Source organism: Bubalus kerabau, chromosome 12 (genome assembly GCF_029407905.1).
Source record: "Bubalus kerabau isolate K-KA32 ecotype Philippines breed swamp buffalo chromosome 12, PCC_UOA_SB_1v2, whole genome shotgun sequence".
Classification (NCBI taxonomy): domain Eukaryota; kingdom Metazoa; phylum Chordata; class Mammalia; order Artiodactyla; family Bovidae; genus Bubalus; species Bubalus kerabau.
In genome coordinates, this window is record NC_073635.1 from 76,706,036 (window position 1) to 76,733,660 (window position 27,625).

Consider the following 27,625-nt stretch of genomic DNA (forward strand, 5'->3'; position numbering starts at 1 on the left):
GAAGCAGAGAGGGAAAAAGAAAAAAAGTATTAAAAGAAATGAGGACAATCTCAGAGACCTCTGGAACAATGTTAAACGCCCCAACATTCGAATCATAGGAGTCCCAAAAGAAGAAGATAAAAAGGAAGGCCATGAAAAAATACTTTAGGAGATAACAGCTGAAAAATTCCCTAAAATGGTGAGGGAAATAGCCACCAAAGTTCAAGAAAACTAGAGAGTCCCAAACAGGATAAACCCAAGACAAAACACCCCAAGACACATATTAATCAAATTAACAAACATCGAACACAAAGAACAAATATTAAAAATATCAAGGGAAAAGCAACACATAACACACAAGGGGATTTCCATAAGAATAACAGCTGATCTTTCAATAGAAACTCCTCAGGCCAGAAGGGAATGGCCGGACATACTTAAAGTGATGAAAGAGAAACACCTACAACCCAGATTACTATACCCAGAAAGGATCTCATTCAAATATGAAGGAGAAATCAAAAGCTTTACAGACACTCAAAAGCTGAGAGAATTTAGCACCACCAAAACCAGCTCTTCAACAAATGCTAAAGGATCTTCTCTAGACAGAAAACACAGAAAAAGCTTATAAACTCAAACCCAAAACAACAAAGTAAATGGCAATGGGATCATACTTATCAATAATTACCTTAAATGTAAATGGGTTGAATGCCCCAACCAAAAGACAAAGTCTGGCTAAATGGATACAAAAACAAGACCCCTATATATGCTGTCTACAAGAGACCCACCTCAAAACAAGGGACACATACTGACTGAAAGTGAAGGGCTAGAAAAAAATATTTCATGCAAATGGGGACTAAAAGAGAGCAGGAGTAGCCATACTCACATCAGATAAAATAGACTTTGAAATAAAGGATGTGAAAAGAGACAAATAAGGACTTTCTCAAGTGCACATGGAACCCTCTTCAGGATAGATCACATCCTGGGCCATAAATCTAGCCTTGGTAAATTCAAAAAAATTGAAATCATTTCAGTCATCTTTTCTGATCACAATGCGGTAAGATTAGATGTCAACTACAGGGGGAAAAATAAAACTATTAAAAATACAAACATATGGAGGCTAAAAAACACACTTCTGAATAACCAACAAATCACAGAAGAAATCAAAAAAGAAATCAAAATACCCATAGAAACAAATCAAAATGAAAACACAACAACCCAAAACCTATATGATTCAGTAAAAGCAGTGCTAAGGGGAAGGTTCATAGCAATACAAGCTTACCTCAAGAAACAAGTGAAAAATCAAATAAATAACCTAACTCTACACCTAAAGCAACTAGACAAGGAAGAAATGAAGAACCCAGGGGTTAGTAGAAGAAAAGGAGTCATAAAAAAATAGGGCAGAAATTAATGAAAAAGAAACAAAGGGGACTATAGCAAAAGTCAACAAAACTAAAAGCTGGTTCTTTGGGACAATAAATAAAACAGACAAACCATTAGCCAGACTCATCAAGAAAAACAGGGGAAAGAATCAAATCAACAAAATTAGAAATGAAAATGGAGAAATCACAACAGACAACACAGAAATACAAAGGATCAAAAGAGACTACTATCAGCAACTATATGCCAATAAAATGGACAACTTGGAAGAAATGGATAAATTCTTAGAAAAGTATAACTTTCCAAAACTGAACCAGGAAGAAATAGAAAATCTTAACAGACCCATAACAAGCACGGAAATGGAAAATGTATTCAGAAATCTTCCAACAAACAAAAGCCCAGACTTCACAGGTGAATTCTACCAAAAATTTAGGGAAGAGTTAACACCTATTCTACTCAAACTCTTCCAGAAAATTGGAGAGGAAGGTAAACTCCCAAACTCATTTTATGAGGCCGCCATCACCCTAATAACAAAACCAGACAAAGATGCCACAAAAAGAGAAAACTACAGGCCAATATCACTGATGAATATAGATGCAAAAAATCCTCAACAAAATTCTAGCAAACAGAATCCAACAACATATTAAAAAGGTCATACACCATGACCAAGTAGGATTTATCCCAGGGATGCAAGGATTCTTCAATATTCATAAATCAATCAATGTGATACACCAAATTAACAAATTGAAAGATAAAAACCATATGATTATCTCAATAGATGCAAAGAAAGCCTTTGACAAAATTCAACATCCATTTATGATAAAAATCCTCCAGAAAGTAGGCATAGAAGGAATACACCTCAACATAATAAAAGCTATATATGACAAACCCACATCAAACATTATCCTCAATGGTGAAAAATTGAAAGCATTTCCCCTAAAATCAGGAATAAGACAAGGGTGCCACTCTCACCACTACTATTCAACATTGTTCTGGACGTTTTAGCCACAGCACTCAGAGAAGAAAAAGAAATAAGAGGAATTCAGATTGGAAAAGAAGAAATAAAACTCACTGTTTGCAGATGACATGATCCTCTACAGAGAATACCCTAAAAACACCACCAGAAAATTACTAGAGCTAATCAATGAATATAGTTAAGTTGCAGGATATAAAATTAACACACAGAAATCCCTTGCATTCCTATACACTAACAATGAGAAAACAAAAAGAGAAATTAAGGAAACAATTTCATTCACCATTGCAATGAAAAGAATAAAATGCTTAGGAATAAATCTGCCTAAAGAAATAATAAGACCTGAATATAGAAAACTATAAAACACTGATAAAAGAAATCAAAGATGACACAAATAGAGGGAGAAATATATCATGTTCATGGATCAGAAGAATCAATATAGTGAAAATGAGTATAGTATCCAAAGCAATCTATATTCAATGCAATACCTATCAAGCTACCAATGGTATTTTCCAGAGAACTACAACAAATAATTTCACAATTTATATGGAAATACAAAAAACCTCGAATAGCCAAGGCAATCTTAAGAAAGAAGAATGGAACTGGAGGAATCAACCTGCCTGACTCCAGACTATACTACAAAGCTACAGTCATCAAGACAGTATGGTACTGGCACAAAGTACCATAGATCAATGGAACAAAATAGAAAGCCCAGAGATAAACTCACGCACCTATGGACACCTTATCTTTGACAAAGGAGGCAAGAATACACAATGGAGAAAAGACAATCTCTTTTACAAGTGGTGCTGGGAAAACTGGTCAACCACTTGTGAAAGAATGAAACTAGAACACTAACACCATACACAAAAATAAACTAAAAATGGGTGAAAGATCTAAATGTAAGACCATAAACTAAGCTTTGCCGGAGCAGCCCTGAAGAGATACCCCACGTCCAAGGTAAGAGAAAACCAAGTAAGATGGTAGGTGTTTCAAGAGGGCATCAGAGGGCAGACATACTGAAACCATACTCACAGAAAACTAGTCAATCTAATCACACTAGGACCACAGCCTTGTCTACTTCAATGAAACTAAGCCATGCCCGTGGGGCCACCCAAGATGCGCGGGTGATGGTGGAGAAGTCTGACAGAATGTGGTCCACTGGAGAAAGGAATGGCAAACCACTTCAGTATTCTTGCCTTGAGAACCCCATGAACAGTATGAAAAGGCAAAATGATAGGATACTGAAAGAGAAACTCCCCAGGTCAGTAGGTGCCCAATATGCTGCTGGAGATCAGTGGAGAAATAACTCCAGAAAGAATGAAGAGATGGAGCCAGAGCAAAAACAATACCCAGTTGTGGATGTGACTGGTGATAGAAGCAAGGTCCGATGCTGTAAAGAGCAATATTGCATAGGAACCTGGAATGTCAGGTCCATGAATCAAGGCAAATTGGAAGTGGTCAAACAAGAGATGGCAAGAGTGAATGTCGACATTCTAGGAATCAGCGAGCTAAAATGGACTGGAATGGGTGAATTTAACTCAGCTGACCATTATATCTACTACTGTGGGCAGGAATCCCTCAGAAGAAATGGAGTAGCCATCATGGTCAACAAAAGAGTCCGAAATGCAGTACTTGGATGCAATCTCAAAAACGACAGAATGATCTCTGTTCATTTCCAAGGCAAACCATTCAATATCACAGTAATCCAAGTCTATGCCCCAACCAGTAATGCTGAAGAAGCTGAAGTTGAAAGGTTCTATGAAGACCTACAAGACCTTTTAGAACTAACACCCAAAAAAGATGTCCTTTTCATTATAAGGGACTGGAATGCAAAAGTAGGAAGTAAAGAAACACCTGGAGTAACAGGCAAAATTGGCCATGGAATACAGAATGAAGCAGGGCAAAGACTAATAGAGTTCTGCCAAGAGAATGCTCTGGTCATAGCAAACACCCTCTTCCAACAACACAAGAGAAGACTCTACACATGGACATCACCAGATGGTCAACACCTAATCAGATTGATTATATTCTTTGCAGCCAAAGATGGAGAAGCTCTATACAGTCAAGAAAACCAAGACCAGGAGCTGACTGTGACTCAGATCATGAATTCCTTATTGCCAAATTCAGACTGAAATTGAAGAAAGTAGGGAAAACCACTAGACCATTCAGGTATGACCTACATCAAATCCCTTATGACTATACAGTGGAAGTGAGAAATAGATTTAAGGGACTAGATCTGATAGATAGAGTGCCTGATGATCTGTGGACTGAGGTTCATGACACTGTACAGGAGACAGGGATCAAGACCATCCCCATGGAAAAGAAATGCAAAAAAGCAAAATGGCTGTCTGAGGAGGCCATACAAATAGCTATGAAAAGAAGAGAAGTGAAAAGCAAAGGAGTAAGGAAAGATATAATCATCTGAATGCAGAGTTCCAAAGAATAGCAAGAAGAGATAAGAAAGCCTTCCTCAGCAATCAATACAAATAAATAGAGGAAAACAACAGAATGGGAAAGACTAGATATCTCTTCAAGAAAATTAGAGATACCAAGGGAACATTTCATGCAAAAATGGGCTCGATAAAGGACAGAAATGGTATGGACCTAACAGAAACAGAAGATATTAAGAAGAGGTGGCAAGAATACACAGAAGAACTGCACAAAAAAGATCATCATGACACAGATAATCACGATGGTGTGATCACTGACCTAGAGCCAGACATCCTGGAATGTGAAGTCAAGTGGGCCTTAGAAAGCATCACTACGAACAAAGCTAGTGGAGGTGATGAAATTCCAGTGGAGCTATTTCAAATCCTGAAAGATGATGAAATTCCAGTGGAGGTATTTCGAATCCTGAAAGATGATGCTGTGAAAGTGCTGCACTCAATATGCCAGCAAATCTGGAAAGCTCAGGACTGGCCACAGGACTGGAAAAGATCAGTTTTTATTCCAATCCCAGAGAATGGCAATGCCAAAGAATGCTCAAACTACCACACAATTGCACTCATCTCACACGCTAGTAAAGTAATGCTCAAAATTCTCCAAGCCAGGCTTCAGCAATACGTGAACTGTGAACTTCCAGTTGTTCAAGCTAGTTTTAGAAAAGGCAGAAGAACCAGAGACCAAATTGCCAACATCCGCCGGATCATCAAAAAAGCAACGGAGTTCCAGAAAAACATCGATTTCTGCTTTATTGACTATGCCAAAGCCTTTGACTGTGTGGATCACAATAAACTGTGAAAAATTCTGAAAGAGATGGGAATACCAGACCACCCGACGACCTGCCTCTTGAGGAACCTGTATGCAGGTTAGGAAGCAACAGTTAGAACTGGACATGGAACAACAGACTGGTTCCAAATAGGAAAAGGAGTGCAACAAGGCTGTATATTGTCACCCTGCTTATTTAACTTATATGCAGAGTACATCAGGAGAAATGCTGGGCTGGAAGAAGCACAAGCTGGAATCAAGATTGCCGGGAGAAATATCAATCACCTCAGATATGCAGATGACACCACCCTTATGGCAGAAAGTGAAGAAGAACTAAAAAGCCTCTTGATGAAGATGAAAGAGGAGCGTGAAAAAGTTGGCTTAAAGTTCAACATTCAGAAAACGAAGATCATGGCATCTGGTCCCATCACTTCATGGGAAATAGATGGGGAAACAGTGAAAACAGTGTCAGACTTTATTTTGGGGGCTCGAAAATCACTGCAGATGGTGACTGCAGCCATGAAATTAAGAGACGCTTACTCCTTGGAAGAAAAGTTATGACCAACCTAGATAGCATATTCAAAACAGAGACATTACTTTGCCAACAAAGGTCCATCTAGTCAAGGCTATGGTTTTTCCTGTGGTCATGTATGGATGTGAGAGTTGGACTGTGAAGAAAGTTTAGCACTGAAGAATTGATGCTTTTGAACTGTGGTGTTGGAGAAGACTCTTGAGAGTCCCTTGGACTGCAAGGAGATCCAACCAGTCCATTCTGAAGGAGATCAGCCCTCGGATTTCTTTGGAGGGAATGATGCTGAAGCTGAAACCCCAGTACTTTGGCCATCTCATGTGAAGAGTTGACTCATTGGAAAAGACTCTGATGCTGGGAGGGATTGGGGGCAGGAGGAGAAGGGGACGCCAGAGGATGAGATGGCTGGATGGCATCACTGATTCGATGGACGTGAGTCTGAGTGAACTCCGGGAGTTGGTGATGGACAGGGAGGCCTAGTGTGCTGGATTCATGGGGTTGCAAAGAGTTGGACACGACTGAGCGACTGAACTGAACTGAACTGAAGAAAGATGGTAACAATGACCCTATATGCGAGACAACAAAACAGACACAGATGTAAAGAGCAGACTTTTGGACTCTGTGGGTGAAGGCGAGGGTGGGATGATTTGAGAGAGTAGTATGAAACATGTATTTTCTCATATGTGAAATAGATCACCAGTCCAGGTTCAATGCATGAGACAGGGTTCTCAGGTCCAGTGTACTGGGACCACCCTGAGGGATGGGATGGGAAGGAGGTGGGAGGTGGGTTCAGATAGGGAGCACATGTACACCCTTGGCTGATTCATGTCAATGTATGGCAAAAAACACTACAATACTGTAAAGTAATTAGCCTCCAATTAAAATAAATAAATGAATTAAAAAAAAAAAAAGACGGAAGGAGCTGGATTCCTCTTGTAAGTCACTGGGGCTCAGAGGGGGTGGAAAGCCCTGGGCTAGGGGAGGACAGCCTGGGCTAGGGGCCAGGTGACCATCCACTCAGCTCTGAGTGGGATTTTTTCCTGCCTGGGACATCTGACCGGGAACCTAACTGTTAGACCCTCAGCTGTAATATTGCTTTAAAGAAAAACCCTTCTCTGACCAGCAATATGTTTAATCTTTCCCCTTTTTACTTCATTTAGGCACAGAGCTGAAAGTGATTCAGTGATGCTTTTGATCATCCAGTTGGGTACCTGTGTTCTCATTTCAGCATCCTCACTGCTCTCTCTCTTCACTCTATTGAGTAACTTTTTAGCTGCCTATAACTTTGTGTTGAAAGAGCAACATAAACTCAGATTGAGCTCAAGCTCCAAATAAGAAATTCTGGGAGCTGTGTTCAGGTCTTTTCTGTATCCCTACCAGATGTCCCAACCACCCTCAGAACTCAGCCAGTCTGGACACTGGGTGCTCACAGGGATGATACAGGTGAATTCTGGGGCTCATCACTCTGTCAGGAGGACCTGAAAACCCAGCTCCAGAGAGCAGAGAAAACTCACTAGAACAAGGCTCCCATTTCCACTCCACAGAGAGTGACATCAACACTGTTCATCACAGACAGGGCTTCTGAGCAGGAAGCAAACGTGGCTGTTCCCCCAGGGAAAGTCCTGGAGTGAACTCTTCAGCGTGGCCTCCCTCACCTGCTTCCCTTTCAGGAGATCAAAGTGCAGCTGATTCCCTCCAGCAGGGATGGAAGGTGGGGTCGACTTTAGAAACCAGGTATCATCTCATCCTTGAAAACCAGGGAACCCAAACACCCCATCACCTACTTCACCTCAAACCCAAGAGTTATAGGCCAGGGAATCTGGAGCCATGAAAATCTATCCTTTTTCTTTCAAACCCCATTAGGGCTGAGCAGAATGCCAGGATGAGTGAACTGGAAGGTCTACCAAAAAGTTAAGTAGAACATGGGGAGAGGGGATATCAAGGCTCTGTTGTTATGTTGCCCAAAGTAGCATCTTTTTCCCACAAGCACTGAGCTCTCTGTCTTGAAGCAGACTATGTCACAGCCACAGCGTCAGCCCACAGTCACATGTATAAACCTACAGTTCACAGGGCTGACAGCTGTGTTTCCCATAACCCTGAGGACATTTGGGAACACACTCCGCAAGTGTGGGGTGCAGATCTTCCTTGACAGGGGAATCTCTCTGGCTGATAGCCCTGTTGCAGGTTATTATTCAAGCTATGTGAGGCCTGCTAGTTGTGAATAAGTTCTCAATTGCCTCTTGTTCAAGGCTCTAATGCCTTTGGTAGTGGCCAGCAGGCACTCTACAAGAATCTACTCAAGAAATCCTCTTGAGATCCCCAGAGACTAAGGGATTAAGAGCACTGACTGCCCAGTATTAACTACATTAACCCATCTAAGTGATAGACCTGGGCATAAGACCCACACTATCTTATTCCCAAGGTTGTGCTTTTAATCACAGCTACAGTGTCTCAGAGGGAGAATAATCAGGGTTAAGGATGCCTGTGTGTGATGATGTGCATTTTTCTCCAGACTTTGTTATTTGTATTCAGAAAACCACCAAATCTTACTCAGCTAATATCCAACAGCCTTAGCCATTATTGCATATCTTATTAATCACCTTGTGCTCAGTCGCTTCTGTTATGTCCAACTCTTTGCAATCCCATGGACTGTAGCCCACCAGGCTCCTCTGTCCATGGAATTCTCCATGGAAGAATACCTAGATCTTCCCAACCCAGGGATTGAACCCGCATCTCTGACATCCCCTGCATTTACAACTAGCACCATCTGGGAAGCCCCATTAATTACCTTATGTTGAACAAAGTCCCTGGGAATCTGGCGTAAGAACCCCTTAAAACAGGTGTATTAGGATCCATGATCCTAATACACCTGACACATGTGCTAACTCTCCCCTAACAATGGCCATGGCAGACACTGCTAGTTGATCCCAGCATCTTTCAGATAGAACTTGGATATGGCTTCATCACTGAGGCCTTGCCAAATGCAAAAAGTTGACTAGAGAAAGGCAAGCAAATGCCATCCTTGTTTTATGTACTTGTCCATGATTGACCATTGCTATGCTCACTTTTCCAAAACTGTGCCCCAAAGTCCCATAATAATCAGATGCCAATATGTCATCAGAAAAAAATGTCAGCATAAGCTTCCAGGGGCAGGTAGGCCATAGGACCTGAAAGTAAATGTCAGGACATCAGTAGTCCTTGGAGCACATCAGGACTCCTTGGAGTCCTTTTGCCTTCTAGGCACAGCAGTCAGGTGTCCTTCCTTTTGTTGGTGACTACAGCAGTGACCTTTAAGATGCATTCTCGCTTTCTCAGTTGCTCAATCATGTCTGACTCTTTGAGACCCCATGGACTGTAGTCTGCCACACTCCTCTGTCCCTCGAATTATCCAGGCAAGAATACTGGAGTGGATTGCCATGTTCTCCTTCAGGGGATCTTCACAACCCAGGGATTGAACCTGTTTCCTGTGTCTCCTACATTGACAGGTGGCTTCTTTATCAATGAAACACCTGGGAAGCCCTAAAATACACTATCAGTTACTATTTAGGGGAAGCAGCAGTGTTATTATTTACAGCACAGACCTACCTCCCCAGGTTGGTAGGTGTCCAATATGCAATTGGAGAAGAGCAGAGAAATATCTCCAGAAGGAATGAAGAGGCTAAGCAAAAGCAGAGACAATGCCTAGTTGTAGACATGTCTGGTGGTGAAAAAAAGTCCAATGATGTAAAGAACAATACTTCTTAGGAACCTGGAATGTTGGGTCCATTAATCAAGGTAAATTGGAAGTGGTCAAATAGGTACTGGATGGCAAGAGTGAACATTGGCATTTTTGGAATCAATGAACTAAAATGGATGGGAATGGAAGAATTTAATTCAGATGACCATTATATCTACTACTGTGGGAAAGAATCCATTAGAAGAAATGGAGTAGCGCTCATAGTCAACAAGAGTCCAAAATGCAGTACTTGGATCCAATCTCAAAAATGAGAGAATGATCTCCATACATTTTCAAAGCAAAGCATACAATATCACGATAATCCAAACCTAAGCCCCAACCACTAATGCCAAGGAAGCTGAAGTTGAATGGCTCTATGAAGACCTATAAGACATTCTAGAATTAATACACACACACACACACACTCACACTCATTTTCATCATAGGGGACTGGAATGCAAAAGTAGGAAGTCAAGAGATACCTGGAGTAACAGTTTGACCTTGGATTACAAAACGAAGCAGAGCAAAGGCTAACAGAGTTTTGCCCAGAGAACACACTGGTCATAGAAAACAACCTCTTCCAACAACACAAGAGAAGACTCTACACGTGGACATCACCAGATGGTCAATACTGAACTAAGATTGATTATATTCTTGGCAGCCAAAGATGCAGAAGCTCTATACAGTGAGCAAAAACAGGACCGGGAGTTGACTGTGGCTCAGATCATGAACTCCTTATTGCAAAAATCACACTTACATTGAAGAAAGTATAGAAAACCACTAGACCATTCAGGTATAACCTAAATCAACCTAAGTCAAATCCCTTATGATTATACAGTAGAAGTAACAAATAGATTCAAGGGATTATATCTGGTAGACAGAATGCCTGAAGAACTATGGAGAGAGGTTCATGACATTGTACAGGAGGCGGTGATCAACACCATCCCTGAGAAAAAGAGATGTGAAAAGGCAAAGTGGTTGTCTGAGGAGGCCTTACAAATATCTGAGAAAATAAGAGACACTAAAGGCAAAGGAGAAAAGGAAAGATATACTCATTTCAATGCAGAGTTCTAAAGAATATCAAGGTGAGATAAGAAAGCCTTTTTCAGTGATCAATGCAAAGAAATAAAGGAAAACAACAGATAAGAAAGACTAGAGATTTCTTCAAGAAAATTAGATATAACAAATGAACAGTTCATGTAAAGATGGGTGCAATAAAGGACAGAAATGGAATGAACCTAACAGAAGCAGAAGATAATAGGAAGAGGGGGCAAGAATACAAGAAGAACTATACAAAAATGTCTTAATGACTTGGATAACCACTATGGTGTGATAAAAAACCTAGAGCCAGACATCCTGGAATGTGAAGTCAAGTGGACCTTAGAAAACATCACTACAAACAAACCTTGTGCCGGTAATAGAATTCCAGTTGAGCTATTTCAAATCCTAAAAGATGATGCTGTTAAAGTGCTGCATTCAATATGCCAGCAAATTTGGAAAACTCAGCAGTGACCACAGGACTGGAAAAGGTCAGTTTTCATTCCAATCCCAAAGAAGGGCAATGGAAAAGAATGTTCTAATTACCACACAGTAGCACTCATTTCACATGCTAGCAGGGTAATTCTCAAAACCCTTCAAGGCAGGCTTCAACACTATGTGAACCAAGAACTTTCAGATGTACAAGCTTGACTTAGAAATGACAGAGGAACCAGAGATCAAATTGCCAACATTCATCGGATCATAGTAAAAGCAAGAGAATTACAGAAATACACCTATTTCTGCTTCATTGACTATGCTCAAGCCTTTGTGTGGATCACAATAAACTGAAATTTCTTCAAGAGATGGAAATACCACACCACCTTACCTACCTCCTAAGAAACCTGTACTCAGGTCAAGAAGCAACAGTTAGAACCAGACATGAAACAATAGACTGCTTCCAAACTGGGAAAAGAGTATGTCAAGGCTGTATATTGTCACCCTACTAATTTAACTTCTATGCAGAGTACATCATGCAAAATGTCAGACTGAATGAAGCACATACTGCAATCAAGAAAGCTGGGAGAAATATCAATAAACTCAGATATGCAGATACCACCACCCTTATGGCAGAAAGTGAAGAGGAATGAAAGAGCCTCTTGATGAAGGTGAAAGAGGAGAGTGGAATATTTGGCAGGCAAATGTCTGTCTAATCAAAGCTAGGGTTTTTTCAGAACAAGACCCAGTTTCCCTCTCAGTCAGTTTCTCCCATCAAGAAGCTTCCATAAGCCTCTTATCCTTCTCCATCAGAAGACAGACAGACTGAAAACCACAGTCACAGAAAACGAACAATTCTGATCACATGGACCATAGCCTTGTCTAACTCAATGAAACTATGAGCCATGCCGTGTAGGGCCACCCAAGACAAACAGGTCATGGTGGAGAATTCTGAGTAAACGTGGTCCACTGGAGAAGGGAATGGAAAACCACTGAGTATTCTTGCCTTGAGAACCCCATGAACAGTATGAAAAGGCAAAAAGATAGGACACTGCAAGATGAGCTTCCCAGGTCAGTAGGTGCCCAATATGCTACTAGAGATCAGTGGAGATATAACTCCGGACAGAATGAAGAGACAGAGCCAAAGCAAAAACAACACCCAGTTGTGGATGTGACTGCTGATGCAAGTAAAATCTGATGCTATAAAGAGAAATATTGCATAGGAATCTGGAATGTTATGTCCCTGAATCAAGGCAAATTGGAAGTGGTCAAACAGGAGATGGCAAGAGTGAACATCGAAATGAATAAGTGAACAAAAATAGACTGGAATGGATAAATTTAACTCAGATGACCATTATATTTACTACTGTGGGCAAGAATCCCTTAGAAGAAATGGAGTAGCCATCACACTCAAGAGTCTGAATGCAGTACTTGGATGCAATCTCAAAAATGACAGAATGATTTCTGTTCATTTCCAAGGCAAACCATTCAATATCACAGTAATCCAAGTCTATACCCCCAACCAGCAATGCTGAAGAAGCTGAAGTTCAATCGTTCTATGAAGACCTACAAGACCTTCTAAAACTAATACCCAAAAAACATGTCCTTTTCATTATAGGGGACCGGAGTGCAGAAGTAGGAAGTCAAGAAACACATGGAGTAACAACCAAATTTGGCCTTGGAGTACAAAATGAAGCAGGGTAAAGCCTAATAGAGTTTTGCCAAGAGAACACACTGGTGATAGCAAATAACCTCTTCAAACACCACAAGAGAAGACTCTACACATTGACATCACCAGATGGCCAACACTGAAATCATATTGATTATATGCTTTGCAGCCAAAGTTGGAGAAGCTCTATAGAGTCAGCAGAAAAAAGACCAGGAGCAGACTGTGGCTCAGATCATGAACTCTGTATTGCCAAATTCAGACTTAAATTCAAGAAAATAGGGAAAACTAAACCATTCAGGTATGATGCAAATCAAATCCCTTATGATTATACAGTGGAAGTGAGAAATATATTCAAGGGATTAGATCAGATAGACAGAATGCCTGGAGAACTATGAGCAGAGGTTCCTGACATTGTACAGGAGGCAGGGATTAAGACCATCTCCAGGAAAAAGAAGTGCAAAAAGGCAAAATGGTTGTCTGAGGTGGTCTTTCAAACAGCTATGAAAAGAAGCTAAGCAAAAGGCAAAGGAGAAAAGGAAAGATATACCCATTTGAATGTAGAGTACCAAAGAATAGCAAGGAGAGATAAGAGAAACTTCCTCAGGGATCAATGCAAAGAAATAGATGAAAACAATAGACTGGGAAAGACTAGAGATCTCTTCAAGAAAATTAGAGATACAAAGGGAATATTTCATGTAAAGATGGACACAATAAAGGACACAAATGGTATGGACCTAACAGAAGCAGAAGATACTAAGACAAGGTGGCAAGAAAACACAGAAGAGCTATACAAAAAAGATCTTCATGATCCAGATAACCGCAAGAGTGTGATCACACTCACCTAGAGCCAGACGTCCTAGAATGTGAAATCAAGTGGGCCTTAGGAAGCATCACGACCAATAAAGCTAGTGGACATGATGGAATTCCAGCTGACCTATTTCAAATCCTAAAAGATGATGCTGTGTAAGTGCTGCACTCAATATGCCAGCAAATTTGGAAAACTCAGCAGTGGCCACAGGACTCGAAAAGATCAGTTTTCATTCCCATCCCAAAGAAAGGCAATGCCAAAGAATGCTACCACAAAACTGGACACATCTCACATGCTGGCAAAGTAATGCTCAAAATTCTCCAAGCCAGGCTTCAACAGTACATGAACCATGAACTTCCAGATGTTCAAGCTGGATTTAGAAAAGGCAGAGGAACCAGAGATCAAATTGCCAACGCCCATTGGATCATCAACATTGATTGGATCATCAGAGTTCCAGAAAAATATCTATTTCTGCTTTATTGACTATGCCAAAGCCTTTGACTGTGTGGATCACAACAAATTGTGGAAAATTCTTCAAGAGATGGGAATACCAGACCACCTGACCTGCCTCCTGAGAAATCTGTATGCAGGTCAGGAAGCAACAATTAGAACTGGACATGAAACAACAGACTGGTTCCAAATCGGGAAAGGAGTACATCAAGGCTGTATATTGTCACCCTGCTTATTTAACTTACATGCAGAGTACATCATGCGAAATGCTGGGCTAAAGGAAGCACAAGCTGGAATCAAGATTGCCAGGAGAAATATCAAGAACCTGAGATATACAGATGACATCACCCTTATGGCAGAAAGTGAAGAACTAAAGATCCTCTTGATGAAAGTGAAAGAGGAGAGTGAAAAAGTTGGCTTAAAGCTCAACAGTCAGAAAACAAAGATCATGGCATCCAGTCCCATAACTTCATGGTTTGGGGAAACAATGGAAACAGTGAGAGACATTAATTTCTTGGGCTCCAAAATCACTGCAGATGGTGACTGCAGCCAGGAAATTAAAAGATGCTTGCTCTTTGGAAGAAAAGCTATGACCAAACTAGACAGCATATTAAAAAAGAGACATTACTTTGCCAACAAAGGTCCATCTAGTCAAAGCTATATTTTTTCCTGTAGTCGTGTATGGATGTGAGTATTGGACTATAAAGAAAGCTGAGTGCAGAAGAATTGATGCTTTTGAACTGTGGTGTTGGAGGAGACTCTTGAGAGTCCCTTGGACTGCACAGAGATCCAACCAGTCCATCCTAAAGGAAATCAGTCCTGAATATTCATTGGAAGGACTGATGCTGAAGGTGAAACTCCAATATACTTTGGCCACCTGATACGAAGAACTGACTCATTGGAAAAGACCCTGATGCTGGGAAAGATTGAAGGTGGGAGGAGAAGGGGATAACAGAGGATGAGATGGTTGGATGGCATCACCGACTCAGTGGACATGAGTTTGAGTAAACTCCAGGAACTGGTCATGGACAGGGAGGCCTGGCGTGCTGCTGTCCATAGAGTTGCAAAGAGTCAGACAGGACTGAACTGAATTGAACTGATGGTTTTTCTAGTAGTCATGTATAGATGTGAGGGTTGGACCATAAAGAAAGCTTAACACAGAAGAACTGATATTTTTGAACTGTGGTGTTGGAGAATACTCTTGAAAGTCCCTTGGACTGCAAGGAGATCAAACCAGTCAATCCTAAAAGAAATCAACCCTAAATAGTCATTGGAAGAACTGATGCTCAAGCTTAAGCTGCACTACTTTGACCGCCTGATGTGAAGAGCTGACTCATTGGAAGAGATCATGATGATGGGAAAGATTGAAGGCAGGAGGAGAAGTAGATGACAGAGGATGAGCTAGTTGGATGGCATCACCAACTCAGCCAACATGGGTTTGAGCAAACTCTGGGAGGTAATGAAGGACGGAGAAGCTGGGTGTGCTGCAGACCATGAGGTCTTGGACTTGAATTAGGGACTGAACACTACCACCGCCAGCAGCTAGAGAGAAAACATAAACAGTTCTAATCAACTGGCCACCACATGTGGTTGTCTGGGGTGTGCAGGAGGAGTACCTGGATTAAATTCATTGTCTAACTTACTGCAGCCTACTAGGTGCAAAAAATCCAAATATTCCACAGTGATGGTGCCAAAGTCCTCAGACTCTCCAGATCAAATATTGAGAAAATTCTGTACTGCTTCTTGACAAAAGCCTCAGGAGAAACTCTTCTCTCCACTTTCATATAAATGGGGGATGGCCCTTGTCCCCGGCAAAAATTTCTGTCAAACATTTTTTCTGGAATAAACCCTCTTTGAACATACCATAGACCTGCTTTGCAACAAAACTGTTGAATGACTCCCTTTCATGGGTGGCCTCAAAGTATAAAACATCTGAAACCTTGACTACACAGAAGATTGGATGGAGCTCATCACCTTCTCTTCTGCCTTCCCAGGTCCTACCATCCTACCAAGTCATCAGCAGAATGTCACACACACCTGGACTCTACTGCTCTCCCTCCATCCAAACACCTCACAAGACCAGACCTCATGGGAGGTCACCTGCTTCTCTTGATGAATGAAAATTTCTTTTATAGATTTTATGAAATTGATGATTACTATCCTTTTCACAAATAAAGATAAGTACCTCAAGTGTTTACTATTAAAAACAAAACACACAATTGCCACACACACACACACACACACACACACAACTCCTTTGACTGGATTAACTGAGACTTTTTTCCATTTAGTAAGTACAGAGAATCATAGGATTCAATATGCTTCTGTTCTTGGCTTGGTTTCTAGAAAGTAAAGTTGGTATTAATTTGCAATAATTATTCATGTTTGAGGTCTCTGCTACAAACATATTCTCTCCTTACTTTTTAGCTATTGTTTTTATAACTTAAAAAATATGTAACAATGTATTTTCTTCATTTTTTATTAATATTGATGAAATGTATGCATTAAGAATGACATAAATTCGATTCTTTCATCATCTGTGATTACCTGTAGAATAGAATAATTAATCATAAAATGTGTTCCCCATTATTTTGTTTTTTGGCTGCACCTTGCAGCCAAAACCAAGACCTTGTAGGATCTACTTCCACAACCAGGGACTGAAGTAGTGGCTCCCACAGTGGAAGCACAGAGTCTTAACCACAGGACCTCCAGGGAAGTCCCTGTTCCCCATTATTCTAAAACTAGGAAGGTGTACGGAGTAATCAACTAAATGCATACTGAACAGATCCCCATCCTGTGTTCTCATAGGGGATTATTTTCAGCATCATTTATACAAATAGTTTTGAGAAAGGGGTATACAAACAGTGTGGTATCACCCAAATACTGATAATGATAAATAACAAACCTGAAACTAACAGGGCTTATCTTTTCAATAGAGCTTCCCTGGTGGCTCAGACATTAAAGAATCCACCAGCAACACAGGAGACCTGTGTTCAACACCTGGGTCAGGAAGATCCTCTGGAGAAGGGAACGGCTACCCACTCCAGTATTCTTGCCTGGAGAATCCATGGACAGAGGAGCCTGGTGGGCTACAGTCCATGGGGTCACAAAGAGAGTGGACATAACTGATGACTAACACACATCTTTTCAATACATTTAACAATTACAACTTACTTGAATGTGTTAAACAATGTATTTTTCAAATATATCACTTCTGACACGTATTTCCTGAGGTCTCCTTTCCTTTTCCTAATCTTTTCCTTTCCTTGTCATGTCTGGTAACTTCAGGAGAAGAAAAATCCTCTATATTAGTTCCTTCTAATTAATTCCTTCTATATTAGTTCCAACATGATGAAATACTTTCAAGAATAGTATTCACAGAGTGGATACTCTTGTGCAAGGAAGTGTATCGTGAACAAGACAGAAATGGTCCCTGTCCTCGTGGTGCTCACATCTATCCCCCTTGGGCTAAAATGCAAAGTGCAGCTGACCCGCCATCAGCTCCATTTGCCTTATGGGCCAAACCTACTCTCAGGGGCCATAACTTTCAATCACCTAATGTTAACAGTAAGAAATTCCACAGAACAGTCTAGGAATTTCAGGGGTCTGGTTAATTGCCGTACAAATGGAAGCCAGCACTCACTGTCATCCCAAACTGAGAGCCCAGGTACTCACTTGTACATTCCAGGCGTTTCACATCTCGTGATGTCTCTAAGAAATATCGCCAAAGAACAAAGAAAAGGATTCCAAGCGGAATCACAGGTATGGCAATCCAAGGAATTGCAGCCACCATCACACCCACCACACCAATCACAAGTAGAAATGTCTGAAATAGCAAAAATACAGAGGCCTTCATGTCAAGGATACTTTCCAAGGAAAAACTTTAATGATTTGCTCTTAAGATTAAACTCCTTTCCTTGAAAAACTTGTTCGAACAACAGGGAATGCTTTCCCTTCCAAAGAAATAAAATTATAGTTGGCCCTCATGATATTTGTTGCATGCACCAACACTTTGATAAGAACTTTCTAGGTATCAGCTTTTCTGATACACTCAGTAGTCCTTTGAGACAGGCATGACTAGTTTCTAAAGATTAGAATATTTGAGGTTCAGAGAGTAGGAGTTGAATCCCAAACTATCAGGAGTCATCAGGTGTTACTAAAAAGATGAGTGAGCAGGTATCACAGATGAGGAACCCAGACACCTTAGCTATGCATGCAGGGATAAAGAAGTGGTTAATTACAAATTCAGTGTAAAATATTCAGTAATAGTATTTTCTAAGTTTAGAAATGGAGGAGTGAGGCACAGGGTGAGAAGAAGCAACTTGATGGAGACTAAGTCATGGAGCTGGGAAGCCCATGTCATGAGCCATTACAACACATTTAAACCCCCAACATACAGCCATCTTTCTATCATTAGACTAAGTATTCAATTCAGTTCAGTTCAGTCGCTCAGTCATGTCTGACTCTTTGTGACCCCATGGACTACAGCATGCCAGGCTCCCATGTCGTTCACCAACCCTTGGAGCTTGCTCAAACTCATGTCCATCGAGTCGGTGATGCCATCCCACTATCTCATCCCCTACCATCCCCTTCTCCTCCTGCCTTCAATCTTTCCCAGAATCAGGGTCTTTTTCCAATGAATCAGTTCTTTGCATCAGGTGGCCAAAGTATTGGAGCTTTAGCATCAGTCCTTCCAATGCATATTCAGGACTGATTTCATTTAGGATTGACTGGTTTGTTCTCCTTGCAGTCCAAAGGACTCTCAAGAGTGTTCTCCAAGCTCAGCTTTGTTTAGAGTCCTACTCTCACATCCATACCTGACTACTGGAAAAACAATAGCTTTGACTAGACGGACCTTGGTCAGCAAAGTAATGTATCTGCTTTTTAATATGCTGTCTAGGTGGGGCATAGCTTTCCTTCCAAGGAGCAAACATCTTTTAATTTCATGGCCACAGTCACCATATGCAGTGACTTTGGAGCCCAAGAAAATAAAGCCTGTCACTGTTTCCATTGTTTCCCCATCTACCGGCCATGAAGTGATGATGGGACTGGATGCCATGATCTTAGATTTCTGAATGTTGAGCTTTAAGCCAACTTTTTCACTCTTCTTTTTCAATGTCATCAAGTTCTTTAGTTCTTCATCGCTTTCTGCCATAAGGGTGGGGTCATCTGCATATCTCAGGTTCTTGATATTGCTCCTGGCCATCTTGATTCTAGATTGTGCTTCATCCAGCCTAGCATTTCACATTATGTACTCTGCATGTAAGTTAAATAATCAGGGTGACAATATACAGCCTTGACATACTCCTTTCCCGATTTGGAACCAGTCTGTTGTTCCATGTCCAGTCCTAACTGTTGCTTCTTGACCTGCATACACAGTTCTCAGGAGGAAGTTCAGGTGGTCTGGTATTCCCATCTCTTGAAGAATGTTCCAGTTTGTTGTGATCCACACAGTGAAAGGCTTTGGCATAGTCAATAAAGAAGAAGTACATGTTTTTCTGGAACTCTCTTGCTTTTATGATGATCCAACAGATGTTGGCAATTTGATCGCTTGTTCCTCTGCCTTTTCTAAATCCAGGTTGAACATCTGAAAGTTTATGGTTCATGTATTGTTGAAGCCTGGCTTGGAGAATTTTGAGCATTACTTTGCTAGCATGTGAGATGAGTGCAATTGTGCGGTAGTTTGACCATTCTTTGGCATTGCCTTTCTTTGGGATGGGAATGAAAACTGACCTTTTCCAGTCCTGTGGCCACTGCTGAGTTTTCCAAATTTGCTGGCATATCGAGTGCAGCACTTTCACAGTATCATCTTTCACGATTTGAAATAGCTCAACTGGAATTCCATCACCTCCACTAGCTTTGTTCGTAGTGATGCTTCCTAAGGCCCACTTGACTTCACATTCCAGGACGTCTGGCTCTAGGTGAGTGATCACACCATCGTGATTATCTGGGTCATGAAGATCTTCTTTGTACAGTTCTTCTGTGTATTCTTGCCACCTCTTCTTAATATCTTCTGCTTCTGGTAGGTCCATACCATTTCTGTCTTTTATCGAGCCCATCTTTGCATGAAATGTTCCCTTAATATCTCTAATTTTCTTGAAGAGATCTATAGTCTTTCCCATTCTATTTTTTCTCTCTATTTCTTTACACTGATCACTGAGGAAGGTTTTCTTATCTCTCCTTGGTATTCTTTGGAACTCCACATTCAAATGTGTATATCTTTCTTTTTCTCCTTTTCTTTTAGCTTCCCTTCTTTTCACAGCTATTTATAAGGTCTCCTCAGACAGCCATTTTTCTTTTTTGCATTTCTTTTTCCTGGGGATGGTCTTGATCCCTGTCTCCTGTACAATGTCATGAACCTCCGTCCTTAGTTCATCAGGTACTCTATCAGATCTAGTACCTTAAATCTATTTCTCACTTCCACTATATAGTCATAAAGGATTTGATTTAGGTCATACCTGAATGGTCTAGTGGTTTTCCTCACTGTCTTCAATTTCAGTCTGAATTTGGCAATAAGAAGTTCATGATCTGAGCCACAGTCAGCTCCCGGTCTTGTTTTTGCTGACTGTGTAGAGCTTCTCCATCTTTGGCTGCAAAGAATATAATCAATCTAATTTTGGTGTTGACCATCTGGTGATGTCCATGTGTAGAGTCTTCTCTTGTGTTGTTGGAAGAGGGTGTTTGTTATGACCAGTACATTCTCTTGGCAGAACTCTATTAGCCTTTGCCCTGCTTCATTCTGTACTCCAAGGCCAATTTACCTGTTACTCCAGGTGTTTCTTAACTTCCTACTTTTGCATTCCAGTCCCCTACAATGAAAAGGACATCTTTTTTGGGTGTTAGTTCTAATAGGTCTTGGAGGTCTTCATAGAACTGTTCAACTTCAGCTTCTTCAGCATTACTGGTTGGGGCATAGACTTGGATTACCGTGATATTGAATGGTTTGCCTTGGAAATGAAAAGAGATCATTCTGTCGTTTTTGAGATTGCATCCAAGTACTGCATTTTGGACTCTTTTGTTGACCACGATGGCTACTCCATTTCTTCTAAGGGATTCCTGCCCACAGTAGTAGATCCAATGATCATCTGAGTTAAGTTCACCCATTCCAGTTCATCTTATTTCACTGATTTGTAGAATGTATATGTGCACTCTTATCATCTCCTGCTTGACCACTTCCAATTTGCCTTGATTCATGGACATAACAATCCAGGTTCCTCTGTAATATTGCTCTTTACAGCATTGAACCCTGCTTCTATCTCCAGTCTCATCCTCAATTGGGTGTTGTTTTTGCTTTGGCTCCATCCCTTCATTCTTTTTGGAGTTATTTCTCCACTGATCTCCAGTAGCATATTGGGCACCTACCGATCTAGGGAGTTCATCTTTCAGTGTCCTATCTTTTTGCACTTTCATACTGTTCATGGGGTTCTCAAGGCAAGAATACCAAAATGGTTTGCCCTTCCCTTCTCCAGTGAACCACATCCTGTCAGAATCACAGTTGATGGAAATTTTGACCAAAAAGAAGCTGGGATAAGAAGGTTGTGATGCTTGTCTGAGTTAACACTGGTTTGTTGGGGGCCAGCGGGAGGCACTCCGCCCGTGGCAAAGGTCATGAGGAAGGAGGCTCAACATACACAAAGGCGGGATCGAGCCTCAGGAGTCCCCCTGGAAATCCTCGAGCATCTACCCCCATAACCAGAGCCTGCCTGCTTTACTACTTTGTGCTCTCACCTACACCTCTGACTTTATGGGGGGCTGTCCCCCACCACCTCTTTCGGAGAAGGAGTTAACTTAGAGCTCCAGTAATAATAATTCCTGGGCGTGATAGGAGTGTTTCAACCTACAAACTCCTCTGAAGGTTCTCTAGCCTGCCTGACAGGCTTGTCCGGCCACATGTGATTGCTCACAGCCTCCCAACTGTGAGAGGCACGAGGTGCTTTAAACCTTCTAAAAACAGGTTCCTTAGAAAAGTTAGAAAACCATTAGTATAAGTATAACGGGCTGATTAGAAATTGTATTGGTGAAGGGTTTTTCATTTGTTGAGCCAATGTTTGTTGCTAAGTCTCCATATCCCCTGCCCTTACACACATTAATGAATATATAGAAGAAATAAGTATTAACCTTTGATATTAATCACATTAGACCTTAGGCTAAGTAAATTCTTTCCTTAACTAAAACCCACTACATCCTCACCCTATAGGAATGTAACTTTATTTGGGTGGCATCTGTTTTAAGAATAATCACCCCTGGAGAAATAAGTGTCCTGGTTGACTGACAGCTGTCACAAGGAGAGGGTCATAAATTGTCAGCAGGCCCCCTGGCCAGAAGATGATGTAACACCCCTAAGACCTCTGTATACATTTGTATGAAGCACCTGACTTTGATAAAAGTCAGGACTGCTGACCCCACGTGACTTTTGCATAACATCTCAGTCTATAAAAGTAGACCATGGAAAATAAAGAATTGGATCAGTTCCTCGAAAGACTGGTCTCCCCATGTCTCTCTTTCACTCTGGCTGAGTTTCCATCTGGAGCACGGAACCCACCATGCTTATTAATTATGCCTGGGGCTTCTAAGATCCGACCGGGGAGGCCTCAGTGTCTCCTCTCCTTCTGGAGAACGGAAGGACGCCTGTGGCCTACGTAAGTGGTGCAAACTTCTTGTCCTGAAGTTCTATTGGTCTCCCGCGTAAACCAAGCTACTCAGCCTCTTTTCTCCACTGAATTTTCCTACTGAGCTATCCTTATTCTATTACTCTTTATATCCTTAATTAACGTTTAATTAAGCAGTTGTTGCCTGACCCTCGCCTACGCCGTCTCTCCTTCTAATACCCTGGATCAGCTGGGGCTGGACCCTGGCACTGGTTGTTCTGAGTCCTCTCAGCACCAGCACCTGAATCCTGTGCTCACCAGCCCAGGGCCTCGCCAACTTGCCACCCAGGGTCCCTGGCCCTGATACATCTCTAAGGGATGGGTTGCTAGGTAATGCCTGTATCACAGAGATTTGTGTTTTATCATTTCACAGCTTGCCGGGAGCCAGCACGGGAGTTCCCACCCATGACAAAGTCATGCAGGAGAGCCCTGACAGGCAAGGCAAGTCAGGGCTCGAGGGCCCCCCCCCTGGATCTGCCTGAGCGTCTACTCCAAAATCAGAATCTGTCTGTTTTACTATTTCATGACTTTTACCAACTCCTCTGACATTAATGGGGGGCTATCCCCGACCACCTTTCTCTGAAGAAAATTAACTTAGAGCTCTAGTTAATAAGTCTCCTGGGCATAATAGGAGTGTTTCAATTCAAACCCCTCTGATGACTTTCTAGCTTGCCTGACAGATTTGTTCAGATTCCTGCAGCTATGCATGTGATTGTTCACAGCCTCCCAACCATGAGAGGTACAGGAAGCTTAAGATATTCTAACAATGCAGAGCTTCTCGGAGAGTTAAAATTGTTAGAATAGAATTAGTAGAGGATTTCTTTGTTGAGCTAATGCTTGCTGCCAAGTTTCCATATCCCTTACCTACTATGTCCCTGGGAGTGTATTGATTAATATAGTTGGTATATAGAAATGTAAGTAATAGCTTTAATGTTTATAACCTTGGACCCTTGAGTTAATTCTTTTCTTGTTATAGCCCACCACACTTTTGCCCTATAGGAATGCAACTTTATCTAATGCTTTCAGAGGGTGGCGCCTGACTTTAGAATAATCACCTTTAGAGAAAAATAAGTTTTCTGAAGACAGGGTCATAAAATGTTAACAGGCCTCCTGGCCAGAAGATGATGTAAATCACCTAAAGCTTTTGCATATGATAAGTTTGCAGAAAGAAAGCCTGGCTTCGATAAGGATCAAGGACTGCTGACCTTGCATGACTCTACCCCCCCCCCCATTATCCTCTATGCACAACATAAGGTATAAAAATTACTTTGGAAAATAAAGTGTGGGCCTTGCTCATCAGGCTTGGTCTCACTGTATCGTTCTTGCTTCCTTTTCTTTCCTTTTCTTCTCTGTTCTTCCTTCAGGTTGAATGACTGGAGCGTGGGAACTCTCTGGACTACTTATTTGCCTGGGCTTCTAAGACCCACTCGAGAAGGTGCCTAAGGTGGAGCACCTTCCGCAATTCGAGAGAGCGCCTGCGGCCTCCATAGTCAGAGCAAATTCGGTGTCACAAACTTTATTAGTTTCCCATGCAAACCAGCTCTTCCTGATCAGCTTTCTCAGAGGATCCTCACAACTACCTTGTGAATGAGCAAAGTAAGTACTATCATTTCTATTTACAGATAGGACTTGAAGTTGGAAGGAAGGGCAAGTGGTGTCCTAAGTTTTCCCAAGGTATTATAGGTCATGGAGAAAGCCAGGAACGGTGTATTAATAGATTTAAGGCCCCAAAGGCTTAAGAATCCCATGAATTTGGACCCTTAGAGGCCATTAATGCTCACCACTGGAACAGCCTAGTATATCCAAGGATGTATCAGAGTGGTGTTATTTTTTTCTAGATGTGGTGATGATGTCACATGTACTAAAGTGACTGTTGCTTTTCTCTGGCCACAAAGAGAATTGAATCTGAGGTCTATTTTGTTTGAAGATGTACTTTCAAAAATACTATGACCCATAAACCTCATGCCTACTACAGTTTTTGTCCTCTCTGTATTTTCTTCTCAGCTTTAGGCCTTCCAAAGATTGATCACCTTAGGAATATGACAGCAAGTCAACATTTTTTGAGATGTTTATTTTCTTATTCCATATTCTCTGTTTCAAGCTCTGCTTCTTCTTGGTAAAGACTTACTGTTATGACACTCTTGAGCATTTATGGGAGACTAACGGAAAAAGTGGTGGACCTTTGAATTAACTAAACCAAACAAGATTATTCAATAATATATTTCAAAGATAAGATCAATTTGACCTTTTCTATTTCATGCACCATGAACTGGTATATTGATATCAATGGAAATACAAAGGAGCTGGGATTCGAAATCAATGAAACTGAAGTTTTCTCTCCTCATTACTGAGAATGTTTTATCCTGAAATCAGGCAGTATCTATCCCTGTCCTTCTATACATCATACAAAAACATGCAGTCGATTCTGATTATAAGGGCTAATGAACCATGTGCTAAGCACACAGCAGGCCAGCCAGCTTTGGAAAACCAACCTTGGCCTAGCTTGTTGTAGCTAAGGAACAGAACTTTCACAAAATCTTTTCAAATTAGCAATCACTGTCAAGATGTGACACTGCTTTACTGAAAGACTGCTTCTGGGGATGAGTAACACAGCTGAACCCAACAGGACACCTTTATAAAATAAGTTTGCAGCAAAGAACAAATAAAAAGATATATCTTTGCAGTAAAAGTACTCTGCCTCTGAGACTCAGCTTACTTCTCACTGGTAACAATGGAAGCCTTTGCCCGTAGATTGCACTGCACAGAAATTCATTGCTGCATTTCTGTGTGTAGCTTTTGATAAATGCATTTCACTTCCAAAATGAACACGTGGAAAGTTGCCACAGCTTGAATCACTAAAAAGCAGACAGAACTAAACCACAACAAAAAATCATTCCAAATAAGCATTCTAAATGAGGAGATGAGAGCTGAGAGGATCCAACACCATTCTTTAGAATCTCAAGTTCACAGACAAAACAAAGGCTGGATAGAAGATATGTCTGTGGTATTTCTAACTTTTTGTTTTAAAGACACCTTACAACAGAGCAATTTCCACTTGAAAAGAAATGCTTACACAAACAAAAAAGACATTTTCTGAGATGACTTTGATCCCTTACTCAAATTATTGGCTTAAAGACTTTGTATCCTCAATAACTTCTCTTTATTGTCCTTGTTCAGCTATTACTTTTCAACTTATCATTTATTAACCTTTTCTTTGTGAGTAACCACACCTGGCCTTATCAAAAAAAAAAATGGTGCAATAAATACTTGTCTTCTGTGGTAATGGGTTTCCCTGGGGGCTCACAAGAAGAACCCCTGGAGAAGGGCATGGCTAAAAGAAAGCTGAGCACTGAAGAACTGATGCTTTTGAACTGTGGTGTTGGAGAAGACTCTTGAGAGTCCCTTGGACTGCAAGGAGATCAAACCAGTCAATCCTGAAGGAAAAGAGTCTTAAATATACATTGGAAGGACTGATGCTGAAGCTGAAGCTCCAATACTTTGGCTAACTGATGCAAAAAACCAACTCATTGGAAAAAACCCTGATGCTGGGAAAGATTGAAGACAGGCGGAAAAGGGAATGACAGCAGATGAGATGGTTGGATGGCATCAGTGACTCTATAGACATGAGCTTGAGCAAGCTCTGGGAGTTGGTGATGGACAGGGAGGCCTGCCTTGCTGCAGTCCATGGGGTTGCAAAGAGTCAGACATGACTGAGTGACCGAACTGAACTGAACTGAACCCACTCTAGTATTCTTGCCTAAAGAATTCCATGGACAGAAGAGACTAGTGGCTCCAGTTCATGGGGTCACAAAGAATCAGAAATGGCAGAGCAACTAACACTTTCTCTTTTCTGTGGTCATAAGACACATAATTTAGTTCATCTAGGCTATCTTTCCATGAGAGGTGATTCTGTTATTAAATGCCCTCGCAGTAAAGGGAATCCATGCCACACACCTGGAAGACAGAGGGAGAACCACTTACACAGCATGTCGCTGCTTCAGACCAACCTTGACGTGACTGTGTAGACACTCCTGCCCCAGGTGTTCCTCATGTTAACTCAGCCTCCCAATCACAACTGCACCTTTCTCTTACAAACATGACCTTTCACTTAAGATAACAGGACACATTGCCAGGCTGAAAGGATCACCCTCAGCCCCTGTGAAAAGACCTTGAGAAACAGACTCTGTGCTCCTCCTGTGAGAACTCTGACAGGACTGTTACATTACCTGGATGAAATCAAGAAATGTCAGGGGCAGCAAGTCATCCATATGGCCAATGTCTTTAGAGAAACGATTCAAAATTCTTCCTGCAAGAATAGGACACAAGAAATTACTTCCCCAGATAAGCCCTTTAAGAGAAATAATTCATGAACAAACAAAAACAATATTTTTAAACTATATGCATTTATTATAGCATCATATGAAATAAGCTGATGTCACTGGTAAAGAAAGAGAAAATAGGATGATATCTAAATAGAGATAAAATTCTACCAAATAGCAGTGGGTGGGATGTTGAAATTGAGCCCTGGTTTTTAAAAGAATGGGGGGAATCTTGTGGCAGCATCAAGAAGAGTTGGTGGATTTGAGAATCTTCTCTCCTTTTAGATCCAGCCTATCTAAGACTCATTCCAAGTGCTAAGTCAGTGAATAAACACTTGCAAAATACTTCAATTAATCCCAATCATTATACTAATTTTGCTTTAGTTATCAAAATTAATTTTGATGTGATACTTTTAAAATAAACATTATTATAATCTCTCTGTAATTTTTTTCCCCACAAAATGGTTCACAACAACTCACA

At 41.1% G+C, this 27,625-nt stretch overlaps 1 protein-coding gene across 5 annotated transcripts in view; it reads right to left on the minus strand.

Moving 5' to 3' along the window:
• The window catches only part of LOC129624675 (ATP-binding cassette sub-family C member 4-like), a 222,340-nt gene that overhangs the window by 64,093 nt on the left and 130,622 nt on the right, over positions 1 to 27,625 (minus strand). For all 5 annotated transcript variants that reach the window (XR_008701095.1, XM_055542839.1, XM_055542837.1 and 2 more), the window contains exons 20-21: positions 27,052 to 27,131; positions 17,853 to 18,003 (exon numbers count right to left, since the gene is read on the minus strand). Coding sequence is in view for 4 of the 5 variants with exons in the window: in XM_055542839.1 (XP_055398814.1) it covers positions 17,853 to 18,003; positions 27,052 to 27,131 (231 nt within the window). In the remaining variant the exon portion in view is untranslated. The remainder of the gene's footprint in view (positions 1 to 17,852; positions 18,004 to 27,051; positions 27,132 to 27,625) is intronic.